Source organism: Orussus abietinus, unplaced genomic scaffold (genome assembly GCF_000612105.2).
Source record: "Orussus abietinus isolate OABI.00-Male unplaced genomic scaffold, Oabi_2.0 scaffold135, whole genome shotgun sequence".
Taxonomy (NCBI): Eukaryota; Metazoa; Arthropoda; class Insecta; order Hymenoptera; family Orussidae; genus Orussus; species Orussus abietinus.
In genome coordinates, this window is record NW_019394288.1 from 216,687 (window position 1) to 232,845 (window position 16,159).

Here is a 16,159-nt window from a genome sequence, read left to right on the forward strand (position 1 = left end):
AAAGTTTTCGATCAAATTCAAATGACCGTCTTATCTATGCAGGATGACAACGATGGCGCCAAGAGCAACCATTTTGAAAACGTTGTCAAGGCATAAGAAACCGTCGCGAGAAAGTCCAAGGCGTCGAGGATCGACGAGATCCTTGACATCCAAGGAGCCAAGTCATGCGAGCGCGAGTTCGCGCGCTCTCTCGCGAGACTTTCCAGATTCGGTCGGATGACTTTTCCAGGGTAACGTCAGTCATTGGGAGTGAAAGCGCGCCTCTTTCGGTTTCCCCGATGCCAAAGCGTTCCGTGTTACCGGTCCCGGTATTTCGAGCGATTTTACGCGTCCCCTTATCGGGGACCGTTTTATCAGCCATCGCTTAGCGGATCGGACCGATCGACGTCGAGAGGAAAATTGGAGAGATCCTCTCCGATTTCCTCGACGTTATCGCGCCCTCCATTGCCGACCTCGAAAATTCGATCTGATTTCCACGCCCGTTATCTCCCCACGCAATTTAGGCGACATGCCTTTCAATCGCTTAGATGACTCGAAAAGCTATCAAAGATGCTCGATAAGTGCGTTTCCCAGTTGCCATTGATTATCCGCCATCCGATAACGCGAAGTGTCCGTGATAGGTTAGGTTACCACGCGTGATTCTCGCAAAGAACCATTTCGCAACTTCAGTGAGGTTCGTCATGGTAAAGAACTCGGCATAGTTTCGCGCCAAATACGTTGCAGTGAGCTTCGTGATACGATTCTATCGAAATTCATGCAATTTATAAAAGACGACTTGTCTATCGATCACTTAGAAGATGACTAGAAAATCTATCAAAGATGCTCGATAAGTGCGTATCCCAGTTGACATTGATTATCCGCCTTCCGATAACGCTAAGTGTCCGTGATAGGTTAGGTTACCACGCGTGATTTGCGTAACTTCAGGATGGTAAAGAACTCGGCAGAGTTTCACGCCAAATACGTCGTAGTGAGCTTCGTGATACGATTCTATCGAGATTTATGCAATTTATAAAAGGCGAGTTGTCTATCGATCACTTGGAAGATGACTCGGAAAGTTATCAAAGATGCTCGATAAGTGCGTTTCCCAGTTGCCGTCGATTATCCGCCTTCCGATAACGCGAAATTTCCGTGATAGATTAGGTTACCACGCGTAATTCGCGTAACTTCAGGATGGTAAAGAACTCGGCAGAGTTACACGCCAAATGCATTACGGTGGTCTCTTGACACAATTCTATCGAAGTTCCCGCAAGAATCTGAAGTTCACGCGGTATGTATAAATATTAGGAAGCTTATAAATGATAAGGGGAGAAAATAGAAAATTAAATACTCGATTAACTTGTTAAAAAGTGTATGGATATAGCGACTCGAAAAATGATGGGATACCTTGTTAATAGTGTATGTGTATCAATTTCTGTCAATTACTATCTATTATCTGGCTAGTAACGAATGTACAATTTCGTCAACATAAATTTTGTTTTCGGGAAATATTAGTAACGAAAACAGAGCTTTTGGCAATTCGAGTTTACATTGTTAATAATACAATTTCCATGTTTAGGAAACGAATTACGTAAATCGAACTGGAAAGAAATTGTTTTATTAAATTATACATTACATGCGTTAAATTATACATCGTTCTAATATCTTAGAGCAATATCTGGAATACCACGTGTGATTTTAAACAAGTACAGGTTCGAAACTTAAAACTAAGATTAGCAATCGTTCCAGTACGGTATGAATCGAACCGGAAAATTACACATCCGCGTTTACAGAAAATGAAGCTCTGAGATCAAGTCCCGTCAGGGATACGAGTCGACTTTTTGTGCGGAATCTCTAAGGCCGCAATTTTCCTTATAAATTGGATTCCTTGTCTATGACAGTGTACAATAAGACCATAAACGATGTATTCAACGGAGAAAGCCCGCCTCCACCAATTTCCCTCTATTTCGCGGAATATCGTGTCGTCGATCTCGGAAATTTGGTCACGATGTCACGGATCGTTGATCGATGATCGATATCACGTACCCCCGAGCGTACGATCCCATATCAAAAGATCTTTCAAACTGTAACAATAACCTGAGGCATGACAGAAAATGAGAAATAAAGTATACGTTGAATATTAAAAATGTACTCAAGAAAAATTCACAAAACGGTGACAAATAAGTTTGCGAAAATAACAGGAAATAACCGAAAATCCATAAAATATCGACGTTTGAATTGACACTCTGCATTGGTAATAATCGATGGAAATCTACATACATTTAAGTTTCACCCAGCAAAACGTAAAATGGAAAAAATGACAAATTAGAAGACGTGCAAATACCCGTAACATTATATATTTGTCGTATAGTGGAATTGAATTAAATGTAACATTACGTTATCATTAACTCAAAAGCCAAATGTAACGTTACAGAGACAATGTAATTCTACTGCAATTTATTAAGCTATCACAGTAACCAACGATTGAGTATGTAAATTTATATGGGCATTTTTATCAGGGGGTACAATTGTTAAAAAAAAAAAGAAAAATGCGTTTGTTACATGATTTTCACAGTATACGGTATTATGGCAACAGAATAACCAACGATTGGGTATGTAAATTTATATCGGCATTTTTATCAGGGGATACAATTGTTAAAAAAAAAAGAAAACTGCGTTTGTTATATGATTTTCACAGCATACGGTATTATGGCATCAGAATAACCAACGATTGAGTATGTAAATTTATATGGGCATTTGTATCAGGGTGTACAATTATTAAAAAAAAAAAAGAAGAAAAGTGCGTTTGTTATATGATTTTCACAATATACGGTGCCTCGTCCTGAATAGCTCGGCATCTCGGCTGCGAGTCTACACGTTCATAATTTCAGGCTAATAAATATACAGCAAGCCGTGAATAGAGGGCCCCGAAGGCAGGGGAGAAACGTCAGTTGAGCTGAAAAAGCGACATTAACAAGATTCCCTTATCCAAGAGATCGGTTTGTCTCGGCTTGTCATCATCTCCGAGGAGGTACGTTCCCATCGAGCAGCTCCGGGGATCACAATGCGAGGTTCGCTTTCTAAATCATTGCCTGGAATTATTCCACGCAATAAGCGGAGACGAAGAGAAATTTGCATTGTTAATCGAGATGAAAATAATCGCGATCCCTGCCGTCGTGCCCGGAGGAGAGGAGAAGATGAAAGGACCGATATTCCATCCTGGATGCTCTCCAATGGGAGCAGGACACGTATCTCACCTGGAATCGCTCAAATTTATCTCAAATTTCCCCGATTCACCCCGAAATAAAAATCGGATATCCTCCCCGAGGGGATTTCCTGTACGCCGGTTCCGGTGGTTATTACGTTACGTACGCCAATCATTTATTCCCGATCACTGACAGTCGTTTCCGGCCGATGGATGATCGAATTATCGCCCTGACAAGGACGAGTTGTGCGTTGCGGTTAAATTTCCTCCGTTTCTTCGATTTTTTCCCATTTTCCTAATCATCGTGCCTGTCGGATATCCTTTTCAAAACCTGCCGGGAAAGAATCCGTTCTCGAGGCGGTGGATGTTCATAATGTTACATTTTGCTTTTCATATTTTTCCGTTTATCGCCGGACGTTTCCGGCCGATCGGCAATGGGTGATTATTGTCATGCCAAAGATCGTTGAAAATGTTTCGCCGCTTCCTTTAACTGCGTGTCTTTTTGGCCTGTATTTTTCAAATTTTCCTGGTCGCGCCTAATTATTTGTTACGATTATGGTAACTTAAGGTAACAAGGCCCATGCTTATTTTTCACAATCGCTATTCACAATCACAATTTCCGCGTAAAGGGTGTGTCGTAATTGCTTTGCAAATTAAATTATTACCCCTGGTAATATTATATAAATAATTACCCCCGGGAATAAGGGGTATTAATTACCTCGCGTCAAAAGTCCCTTCCCAAACATTGGGAGTCGTTTTCAAAATCCCAGCAATTTACTTCCGCGGAAAGCGTATGTCGTAATTGTTTTGCAAATTAAATTATTACCCCTGGTAATATTATATAAATAATTACCCCCGGGAATAAGGGGTATTAATTACCTCGCGTCAAAAGTCCCTTCCCAAACATTGGGAGTCGTTTTCAAAGTCTCGGCAATTTACTTCCGCGGAAAGCNCCGCGGAAAGCGTATGTCGTAATTGTTTTGCAAATTAAATTATTACCCCTGGTAATATTATATAAATAATTACCCCCGGGAATAAGGGGTATTAATTACCTCGCGTCAAAAGTCCCTTCCCAAACATTGGGAGTCGTTTTCAAAGTCTCGGCAATTTACTTCCGCGGAAAGGGTGTGTCGTAATTGCTTCGCCTGGTCCCGAGAAAGTCGCGGAAATTTTTCCCGCGATATCTCGCAGTTCGGCGTTTCCATCGACTCGCCGTTAAACGCAAAGCGGTTGGCGCGAATCGATATTGAAAATTGAGTTTGAAATTATCCCTGGCTGAGTTCACACAGACTGAGTGCACAGTTCCTCTTAAAGCAACGAGATCGGCCGCTTCCTGGTTGCCATCTGCGCGGTCCATTACGTGCAATTTTCTCGGCAAATTAATTAATACGAGCTGCTAAATCACCCACGATCTTATCGCTCTTATCGGATTAAAGACGCACCGGTACGTAGACGTAGGAAATTACTTTCGAGCGGAGGTCCAGGATTAACGTAATTTTCCAAACGATCGCGAGCGGCTACGGAATTACTCTCGCTGGGCGCAATTTCATTGCGGAATAAAATGTTCAAATTTCACCGATGAAACGCAATCCACTCGCCATGTCTCGTTAATGGTTCTTAAGGTTCGATCGAATATTTCATTGCATATTGAAACGACATTTCTCCACTTGGAACGGTGAAATAGTAGTTACACGGTTCTTACTTAATAAATGAAAATTAGGAATTGCAAAAAATATGATCTCGAGGAATTACCCGATCCCTTTTGACGAGTCAATAAGGTGCAATAAATCGTTCCAACATACCCTACAATGATAATTTTTCATTTATCATCGAGTGGAGGTATACAAAACAATTGAGACATATCTGTACCGTCAAAGTTCCGCTGTTTTTCGTTTTAGGGTAAATTCGTATTAGAAATGGTTCGAAATATCGAATGCTTTCAAAGAATCGTTGTTTTTTTAGAATCAAGGGGGTTCGAAATTCAGTCTACATTTATTCGGTTTTTATTTCATACGTCGCTGTTCCTCGTCTTAGTACACATTCGTATTCCAAGGTGTTTCGAAATGTCGAATGTCTTTACACGATCGTTCTTCTAGAACCAGAGTTTTTTAAAGTATAGTATATACACTTGCCCCGTCTTTATTTTGAGTACCACTATTCTGCGATTCAGTACACATTCGTACTCCAAAGTGCTCGAAACATTTAATACTCTAACCAGCTCGCTTTTCTATAGAACCGGGTTGTTCGAAATTCGATAAACACCTTTATCCCATTTCCATTTCCACTACCTCCGTTCTTTGTTCCAGTGCACATTCGTATTCAAGTATTCAAAGTACCGAAATACTTTCAACCTAGGGGTATTCACTCAAGAAATCATGGATTTTACCGCATGAAATTATGTGAAAATCAGCTGAAAATCGTAATCAAAAATCCCTGGAAATCGTTGGAAATCCCCAAAACATTACTACAACTTTAAGGCCGACCGGCTCTTGTTAAATCGCATTATTGTTTATTATATAAAATCAAAGGCAATCGGTTTCCAAACAAGGAAATCGTTTCCACTGATTTCCAAATGAATAGCCTCTCGGGTCTAACAAACTGAAAGAGTTCAATCGAGACAAACGAAGTTGCCCTGCCGCATCTTTCGCTACCCCACGTATCGATGGACGATCGATCGATCTAGATAAATCGACATCCTCCCCACGGTTCGAGAGACCGAGACTCGGGTTTACGGAAAGCCAGGAAGGATCGAAAAGTCTTAAAGCCCGGCACCTGTTTCCACATAACAGCCGGCCTTTGCCGGAATATATCCGCACGAGCGTGGAGCGTATATATTCACGGTTGTGCGGCAATTATTGTACCGAGGTAGCAGGCATGAGTTACGGGAGAGATCTGCATTCTGCGAGGCCCTCTTCTCCGGTCTCCATTTCACGTCGAGCCTTCGAATCTCCCACCCACGCGGCCGACATCGACTGGAATATCCTCGGCATCCTGTAGAAAGCTTGACGAATTGTCACGGATTTTAAGGAATTCCTGGATTACAGGCATAACTCGGATAGTTGCGACCCAAAGGATGGATCTCCATGTCGGATAAGTGCCACGGCTCGACACAGAGGTCTCACGGTCATGGGCAACTTTCCGACAGACCACGATTTGTCTTGCAACCCTTCGGGTGGTTTTATGGTTCGGATTTGTCTCGCCGAGGAAAATCTAGCCGTGAAATAGGCACGTATATAAAGCTGGAATTGCCACTTTAGCACAATTCAATGAAATTTGTCGCAAAATTTATTGCTTATTCGTTGCTATTTTATTACACAAGAAAATAATTTTATGCCTTTATACTTTTCCGAAAAATGGTGGCGATGTCAGCTCTATATAAAGCTAGCACTGCCACGATAAAAAATAATTATTAACTAAATGTTCATCGATGAATTATTTACCAAAATTGATTGCTAATTAATTGCTCGCAGAAAAGCCAAATTTCAATTTTTTTGCTCACCCCTAAAGGGGTGAATCGCCACCCCTAGGGATGATCGCAGGACAGAAACATGAAAAACATGGGAGAATCGAACTATTTCTTCGCGTGGGAATTAATTGCTAATTATTTGCTCCGAGAAGAATCTAATTTCGAATTTTTTGCACAACCCCTAAGGTGGTAGGCCAGTTCCGCTTATGTCGCCTCAGCATGGCCATGTAAAAAATGGAAGAATCGAACTATTTATTCACGTGGGAATTAATCGCTAATTAATGTAGGTTTGAAAATTGTATTTTTACGAAGATATTGGTTATTCTCGGAGCAATTAATTCCCACGCGGAGAAATAGTTCTCAGCCGCTGCAATACATTCATTTGTTAATTTTGCAAACATTTTTTTTCTAAAGAGAACTCTCCACTGGTTCTTTTATATCTATGATTACATCTACGATTCGATGCAATCGCAAACATTCTCGTTGTCGGTGCGATTCTTCCCGCAGTAAAAGCAAAACTATCGGAAATGCTGTCCTTTGCTAAAAGTGCAAATGTCTTTCTTTTTTTTTCGGTGTACAAGTCTTAATAAATATCTTGAGTCTGAAATAATAAATGTCTTGAGTCTTAATAAAAGCAACGGCTTCCAGATCGCGAGGAACGAAACACCGAATCTCTGCTGCCCATCTAGAAGAACCGGATAATTCAAACGTCAAGCCCAGGAATGCCCTAATTAATTGCAAGTAGAACTGCCATTTGATTGATATACAGTCGAGTGGCGGTGGCCTCTTACGAACAAAAAGATGGCGAACTCGTGCCAAATGGGTACAAGATCCGAAGTCCTTCGGAGATGGTTTAGGATGGACCAGCCGTGATCATCCACCGGGACCCGACATTAACTCAATGGGTGGCAAACGATGGGATTATGCTCGGCACGACATGGACACCGATCTCTGGTGCGACCCAATGAAATCGAAGACCATCGCGAGACACGATTCGGGTCCAACCGGACACGAAAAGGCAGCATCCATGGGTCGATATTTCCTCCGATTGTGGACCAGCGAACACCACTCGTCCGCATCATTGTTTCGGCCTTGGCCCATGCTGGGAGCCGAAATGGCTCATGAATCTCAATCTCATCCCTGACCAGACGAGAAGGAAAATACTCTCTATGATATATCTCGACGATAACGTGCGCCGTTAAAAAAAAAATACACATATAATATTACACTTATATCATATTTTTCTTGAAACTTCTACTTACAAGGAAGGTATCCCAGGTCGATCTCTCCGATTTGATTTCTTTTATAATATGCTATAGTAGACTAAAAACTAAGCGACATGTATTTTTTTTTTATCTGCCATTAAACACTTTAAGGGGGTGAACCCACCATCCAAAGTAAGGCATGTCAAGGGGCGATTTGGCAGTTCCACCCACAAGAGCATAATATCTTTTAACCAATCCACCTGGAAAAGCTTTCTCATAACGAGAAATGAAAAATATAATTTTCTCAATTAAAAAAAAAAAATTAAGGGATGAGCCACCCCTCACAGGCCTTACTTTGGATGGTGGTTTCACCCCCTTAAAGTGTTTAATGGCAGATAGAAAAAAAATACGTGTCGCTTAGTTTTTGGTCTACTATAACATATTATGATAGAAATCAAATCGGAGAGATCGACTTGGGATACCTTCCTTGTTAGACATCGTAAACTGATTTTCCATTTTTAAATTCAAACATATAATTGTCTCAATTAAAAAAGAAAAAAATTAAGAGATGAGCCCCCCCTCACAGGCCTTACTTTGGATGGTGGTTTCACCCCCTTAAAGTGTTTAATGGCAAATAGAAAAAAAATACGTGTCGCTTAGTTTTTAGTCTACTATAACATATTATAAAAGAAATCAAATCGGAGAGATCGACTTGGGATACCTTCCTTGTTAGACATCGTAAACTGATTTTCCATTTTTAAATTCAAACATATAATTGTCCCAATTAAAAAAAAAAAATTAAGGGATGAGCCACCCCTCACAGGCCTTACTTTGGATGGTGGTTTTACCCCCTTAAAGTGTTTAATGGCAGATAAAAAAAAATACGTGTCGTTTAGTTTTTGGTCTACTATAACATATTATAAAAGAAATGAAATCGGAGAGATCGACCTGGGATACCTTCCTTGTTAGACATGGTAAACTGATTTTACATTTTTAAGTTCAAACATATAAATTTTATATTTATATATGTAAACGTTTAATACGTTTCAATTAAACATTCTAAACCTTTGAATTTGACATAGTCGAGGGTCATTCGTCAATGACGATTTCTCTCGAAAGTGAGGAGAAACAAGACTGCTCGGAGGCCGTCGGCCGATCGATTTCGAGGAATGCGACACCGACAAAGTTAGTTGTCAAAGTCCCGAAGATCGTCGCTACTTCCGTCCGGATCAAATGATATCGGAGACTTCACTTTCATCGGGGCGCTTCACTTTGCGCGGCTCGGATTCAGGAGAAATTTAAGACTGGCGGATAACGTAATTGTACATGCACTCGGGTACACGTCGATACTCCGGCATATGCGAGAGAATTCGATACCACCGAAGGTATCTCTTCGTTTCGAGGCTTTCGAACCGGACTGGTTCGTTCACCCTTGGGAAATTCCCGAAAAAGAAATGACTCCTCGTCGACGTCGAACGGAAAGACGCGCCATGTCCGCCGTGGACGAGAACACACGTATGGTAAAAAAAAAAAAGAAGGTCACATTGCATGAGTTAAGTAACCTCAAATATTTAAGGAAAAAGACTCGAATGTCGTCGCCACGAGGAGGGAATCTAAATTTCTGAAATTTCACTTAGGTGATTTCTAAAAGGTGACTTCCATGCGTTAAGGTGATATGAAAGGATCATTGTATATATCAGAACGTCGAAATATTGATATAACTTTTCTCCAAACTGGGTGCACCCAATCATTTGAAACTTCGGCACGTGATTATGAAGGCCCAACGGAAGAAGGCGATGGTCGTAAAATTTCATTTTCCGAAAAAAAAATTTTTCTTTATTAATGCTAGACCAGAACCAAGATCACATATTCTTTTTTTTTTTTTTTTTGTGAAGAATAAACTTTCACGAACAACGCGTTCTTCCTTAGGGCCTTCATAATCACGTGTTAAAGTTTCAGATAATTCGGTGCACCCAGTTTAGAGAAAAGTTTTATGAATATTTTGACTTTTTGTTATGTAGATATCATACTTTCACATCACCTTAAATAACTAAAATACGTCTTTTCATCCTAAAAGTGAGAAACGAGTACGAGGTTTTAACGTTCACGTATTCCAGTATTATCCTCAACGGAAGTCGCGAAGGGGCTCGTCGAACGACTAGGGATAATTCCCTAGGAACGGCACATGGTCGCCGGAGCATTTCCTCTATAGCGCCAATAGCATGAATTATATTTAATTTCTTAATTAACCTTCTTTAACTTTTTTTGGAAAAGTAAAGCAACTCAGGACCTACATCGGCCTTTAATTCCCGTGGTAGAATATCAAACGATTCAGTACACCCAGCTCGGACAAAAATTTCATGACCTATGAACTCCAATAAGTTTCCGCCGTTTTAATTACGTTCTTTTAATACATTCATATCACCGAAAATGTCTAAAATACGTCTTTTAACCCTAAAAGTGAGATACGAGTACGAGGTCTTAACGTCCACGTATTCCAGTATTATCCTCAACGGAAGTCGCGAAGGGGCTCGTCGAACGACTAGGGATAATTCCCTAGGAACGGCACATGGTCGCCGGAGCATTTCCTCCAGAGCGCCACCAGCAATCCGTGATCCGCGACTTTTCCCGTGGCCTTACGTCTCGCGAACCGGTCAATAAATCGTACGAAACCACGCTTTAATTTTACGACGAGCCTCGTAAAGCAGGAATCCCGAGTGGAGCGGCACAAAGCAATGGCCGGCAATAAAGCAATCAGCTCGATCTCGGGCCGTGCAAAAGAACTAGACCGACCGGCTTCTCTCGCGCGATGAGTTATTTCCCTTAGACCCGGTCTAAAGGGCGAATCGCCTGGAATCTGCCTATCCCGGCTGCGGACACGACTCGGTCTCGTTTTACGCTTCGAAACGTTCTCGATGCATCCTGGGTGAGCTTTCTTGCGAATAGCGTACTTAACGGCCGCAAGTGCGTACCTGCGTACCGGAAGAGGTACCTCCTTAACGACTCGCAAACGTTTCATTTCCTCTCCGGTGCAAAGCGTCTGACGTTCTGTGCACACATACTGCACTTGGTAAAATCGATAAAACCGATTTTTTTCTTCACAATAGGTGAATAAAAAGAAGAAAAAAATCGGTGCATGGAATTGAAACTAGTAAGATATGGAGAATTTTTATGTATAATTAGAGATCAATTGCTTTTAACCCTTTGCGGTCATGTCTACTCTCAGCCACCAAAATTCTCTTGATCTTGGGAAAATGCGACCGCAAAGGGTTAAGGTGATGGGAAAGTGGCGTCGGAGCTCGTTCATGAAACTTTTACTCCAAACTGGGTGTATCGAATCGATTCAAACTTTACAATGTAAATATGGAGGGTGTAATGAAAGTCCTGAAACTCGTTAAATTTCAATTTTTTGTACATTTGTTCATAGATATTTGAGAAAATTTGTTGTATAAAATGAAATTTCGTGAGAGTCAGGACCTTCCCTGTAACCTACACATTAACGTTGTAAAGGTTGAAACGATTGACTCTTCACATGCCACTTTCGCATCCCTTAATTATTCCAAAATACCCTCACAAGTTCGGCACTGCTCGTATTGGGTATGATTAATTTTCATTTTTATCCGTATTAATTCTAATCCAGTGTAGACCTCAATAATTAAAGAAGAGAATAACGCATAAACGCCGACGTAAACGCCTACGCAAATTGTACCAGTAATACGAAAATGCAAATATGAATGCAAATGGTACCATTATTAATACGAAAATGTATAGATGAATGCAAATGGTACCATTCATACGAAATTGCAAAGATGAATAAAACTGGTGGTTACCTCTAAAAACAAATTGTTTAACCTTTTGCCGTAGAAATTAACTCAGCAAAATCCGGACCAAAGTGATCCGCGAAAATTGTGAGAAAACGAGCCAAAATGGTGAGAAAAAAATTATCGCAAAATGGGAAAATTGATTTCATCGGAAATTCAGATATCACGAGTCTAACTCCTGATGTTCATGTTCAGCTTAAAATTGTTATCACGAGTCAGACTCGTCAAACTACGGCAAAGGGTTAAATGTACACGATAAATGAAATTTTACTTGAAAGAGAAGTGGCTGTTAATTTTTCCAAAATATTTTCCAGAGAAGATGGACTCGCGCGAGGATTTAAGTATGACGAATTCACCGCACCCCTTTACGAAAATGTGTTTTAAGGTTTTGTAAAACCCTTTTCGAGGTTACGGACTTTTCCTCCGTCCTCCTTCGATACAATCGGGATCCTCCGTGGACCATATGCAATTATGCACCGGCGTCGTTGCAGCATTTTAAAAGATCTCTCTAATACCGAAACCAGTTCGCGCTTAAGCGCCATGCCAGGCGTAAGCTCCTTTGCTCGGCTAAACTCCGTCAAATAAAGACCGCCTATAAATAGCGCAATTTCTCCCAAGTCTCGTTACGTTTTAAGGTGATAAGCCATAAGGCGATAAGCCGACTCCACGAATCGCCAAAGACGCGTCGGCCAATCATAAGCGACATCCGACAATGTGGGAAAAAAAATTAAGTGCAATCGCTTCTTACCCACCCTAATTATTCAGGTGCGTATATATTTACAAAATTCAAATTTCTATACCTTAAGATTTTATGCTCTTTATCTACTAATTATGTGCTAGATAGAGATTTGAATTTTGTAAAGGTGGGGGTGACAGCTATACCTTAATTATTCTCATTCACCGCGATCTTCTATTAATTAGCTTCAGCAGAAATATGACCCAAAAACGGGCTATCACGGTGAAACATGAAACGTTATTGCTTCTACATTTATGATGACGTCTGTGTACATTTGTGACGACGACAAAGCGTAAATATAGGAACGCTGCTTCTCAAGCGTGACGATTATTGCACTAAAAAATGTGAAATTTGCGGTTTAATTAAGATACCGCACGGGATAGTTACAGGTACGACAATTGGACAGTAACGTTTAAGTCGTAATGACACAATCTAGTCTAATCGAGTGATGATTACCATTTGTGACGTGCTCACCGCACCAATTATTAAGTCGTCATTAATTGTTACGTTAAATTTCTTATTGAATTTAGCTTCATCACCCAGAGCACCCAGAGAACGTAAGTAAAGCTGGCACTTCCACTTTCAAATGTTCAATTTCAATTCCTCGATATTCTAAAATTCAGTGCTAATTAGATGCTAATTTGGTTCCATAATGGCGAATTTGGTGCTCACCCCCAAAAGGGGTGAGGAATGTTTTTTTGACGAGGAATCTTTTTCCAAACACTAACAAAGTACATCAAAAAGGGTGCAATATGCAAATTAAGGTGGCTATAATTAGGTGCTAATTAATTACGGGTGAGCCTTAGTGCATTTGTTTTCGCTTCATGGAAATTCCGTACAAAGGCCTCCGAAATCGGTCGAAATCACCCTCTAGTGATTAACCCATTTGCATCATAAGGAAGTATGAAAAAGAGGGTTCCTTATCACGAAATTTCCGGCTGAATGATAGTGACCAGTAAAATTGAGCGTATATATACGCTCCGGTGATAGTGACCAGGAAAACTGAGCGTATATATACGCTAATGATGCAAATGTGTTAGAGTTGTTTCCCATTGAAAAATTCTGCGACACCCAAATCCCCTTCTCGGAGAAACGCGGGGTCGAAAAAACAAAGGGGGAGGAAATTCTAAAAAGTACTCACCACTCGTCGAGCTGTACTCGCCGATGTACCGCCTGGTCAAGTACCGCACCACGACCGCTGCAACAGAGAGGAGGAAGAAAAAAAATTATCAGAGTGATTTAGGGGCTCGATAAGTAGGTAATCGGAGTATAAAAACGGGGCGTTAAAGGCCGCAAACGACGCGGGGGATCCCGGGACGGGAGGCGATCCCGTGGCTTATATAGATCGTGAATAATTAGCACACTTTTCCTGTCCCGGGGCCGGCTAATTGCCGTCGATAAATTTGACAGGGCCGGGGCCGTTAGAAAGTACCCCGGCTTATTTGCATGCCTTGTTCATTTGCGCCTCGTTAAGTGTGCTCGGCCTCATCGCCAACCAAGATGGCGGATAATCGACTCTTTCCGCGGGGCCGTAAAATTTGCATTAGCCGATAAACTCCGATAGGAGATAGGTCGCTTTCGAGAGCTCGAGAGTCGGAAACGTCGCCCAACATCGCGACGAGCCTTCCAGGGTGACGCCGGAAGAGGGATCAACGTGAAAAAACGACGCCAAGAGACGACGTCCGGAAGGGGCATTTTCTTGCGGCGTCGCCTTTACCGTCGCTCTTCGTGTCACCGGGAATGTGTGTATCTCTTTGTTTGGATTTCGGCCCTTTTCACTAAGGGCTAAGTACCATTGTTTTTTCGCAAACGCTACGCAATAACTCCTTGATGGTCACCCATCCGAGTAGCGACCGCGCCCGATGTCGCTTAACTTCGGTGCCTTACGAGATCCTATTCTTCTTTTTAATTTCCTTTATTCAACAGGAGGTAATCATACAAATATAATTTTGTAACAATTTATAAAAATGTATTCAGTATCTTATACATCTTCTGATTTGTCATTTTTTTCATTTTACGTTTCTCCTTTTTATGTAAAACTACATGTAAAGGGTAAAAGTGTATGTAAATCTCCATGGATTTTTTCTCAGTACACCACCGAACCTTAAAAATCATTTCGACTCTGTCACCATTCACGGCACGTGTACTTTTCGCGGATGAGTTGAAATTGTTGATATAAAATCGTTTCTCAAAGATATACATGTTTCTGGGTTTTATAAATATTTAACAGGGTACATCCTAATAAATAGCCGTCGTGAAAATTTCCGCCGTTGGAATAGAGGAGTTAAACCACCCCTTAAGAATGGGAATTACGGTCCAGCGCGAGCGCGCAAATTTACAAAAGCCGTCTCGAGGTCGCCGATCGCGTTCGATTCGCGCCGCTCGATCACGGCGGGGTCCCCCTTAACGCGTGCCGGGCGCGAATCGCTCGCGATCCCATTATTAGGTGTAATAAAAATATTCGAAGGCAGGACCCACCTCCTGTCGACGGACTGCCAAGCGCGCGCTCGTCGCTTTAAGCGCGAGCCCTGCAATTTCGCGCCGAGGAGAAGATTGCGCCTCCGCGGGTCCCTTATCTGCCCGTAATTACACACTGTAACGACCTAACACCTCGAAAACCGCCACTCGATCGGACTGCGAGCCACACTTTGGCATTTTAGGGCCAAAAGGGTGCGCATCGCTCGCACGCAAGCATTCGATTCTTTCTCGAGGACGTGCTACTCGTTGATAGCAATTTCTACACGTACCTATCACGGGGAGACGGACGCGATAACGTCAGATAATTTGGAAAAAAATTAGCAGACATTGGATTAAAGTTCGTAAAAATAAAAGAGAAGAATTTTCGTAAAAATAAAAGAGAAAATTGAATGATATAATTAAAATATTGCGTCTTCACCCACGTGACTCGTCGGTAGCAATTTTTACACGTGCCTATCACGGGGAGACGGACGCGATAACGTCAGGTAATTTGTATAATAATTAGTAAGGACATTGGATTAAGGTTTGTAAAATTAATAGAGGAAATTGAATAATATAATTAAAATATTGCGCCTCCACCCACGTGACTCGTCGATAGCAATTTCTACACGTGCCTATCATGGGGATACGGACGCGATAACATCAAGTAATTTATAGCAAGTCTCTTAAGGTTTGTAAAATAAATAGAAAAAATTGAATAATGTAATTAAAACATTGCGCCTCCACCCACGTGACTCATCGATAGCAATTTCTACCTTCGTCGCAAGTACACAGAAGAAGAGTTCAGTCATAATAATTTTACTTGCTTATTTTGCTTGTTGCAACAAACTGCTGACCGCTTGAAAATGGGCCAGCAACATTTTTGTTACATCGACAACAAATAAAACGATAACCGGGGCAATGTAAATTCTATCCATAATTGCAATATTTTGTTTCATGGATCGGTATGAAAAATATATCTTGAAAGAAATCTCAACTTCACGTGTACGATGAAAGTTGAATGGTTCTAACTGTGAGTTACGGTACAGTGTTTTCCCCATTTTGCAATCTTTTTTAGAGACGTATCGAACCCACGTCGTCACGATCGATCATTCTCGAATCCTTCACGTAGGAGGTCCGACCTCGACCTCGGTACTCGGTATTCGTTACTCGATACCCGGTAACGAGTACCTGGTAAGAAACGCCGATTACACACGTACCGACGTTCATTGATCATCCCGACCGATGCCGATCCGCGAGCACTCATCGATTCGTAATTGATAGATATTGACT

At 41.4% G+C, this 16,159-nt stretch overlaps 1 protein-coding gene across 1 annotated transcript in view; it reads right to left on the bottom strand.

The window, feature by feature from the left end:
* Positions 1-13,607, bottom strand: part of LOC105700647 (ras-related and estrogen-regulated growth inhibitor) — a gene marked incomplete at its 5' end in the record, with an annotated part of 71,167 nt that extends 57,560 nt beyond the window's left edge. Inside the window, one exon of the mRNA XM_023434975.1 lies at positions 13,551-13,607. Coding sequence (XP_023290743.1) covers positions 13,551-13,607 — 57 coding nt within the window. The remainder of the gene's footprint in view (positions 1-13,550) is intronic.
* Positions 13,608-16,159: the final 2,552 nt, after the last annotated feature.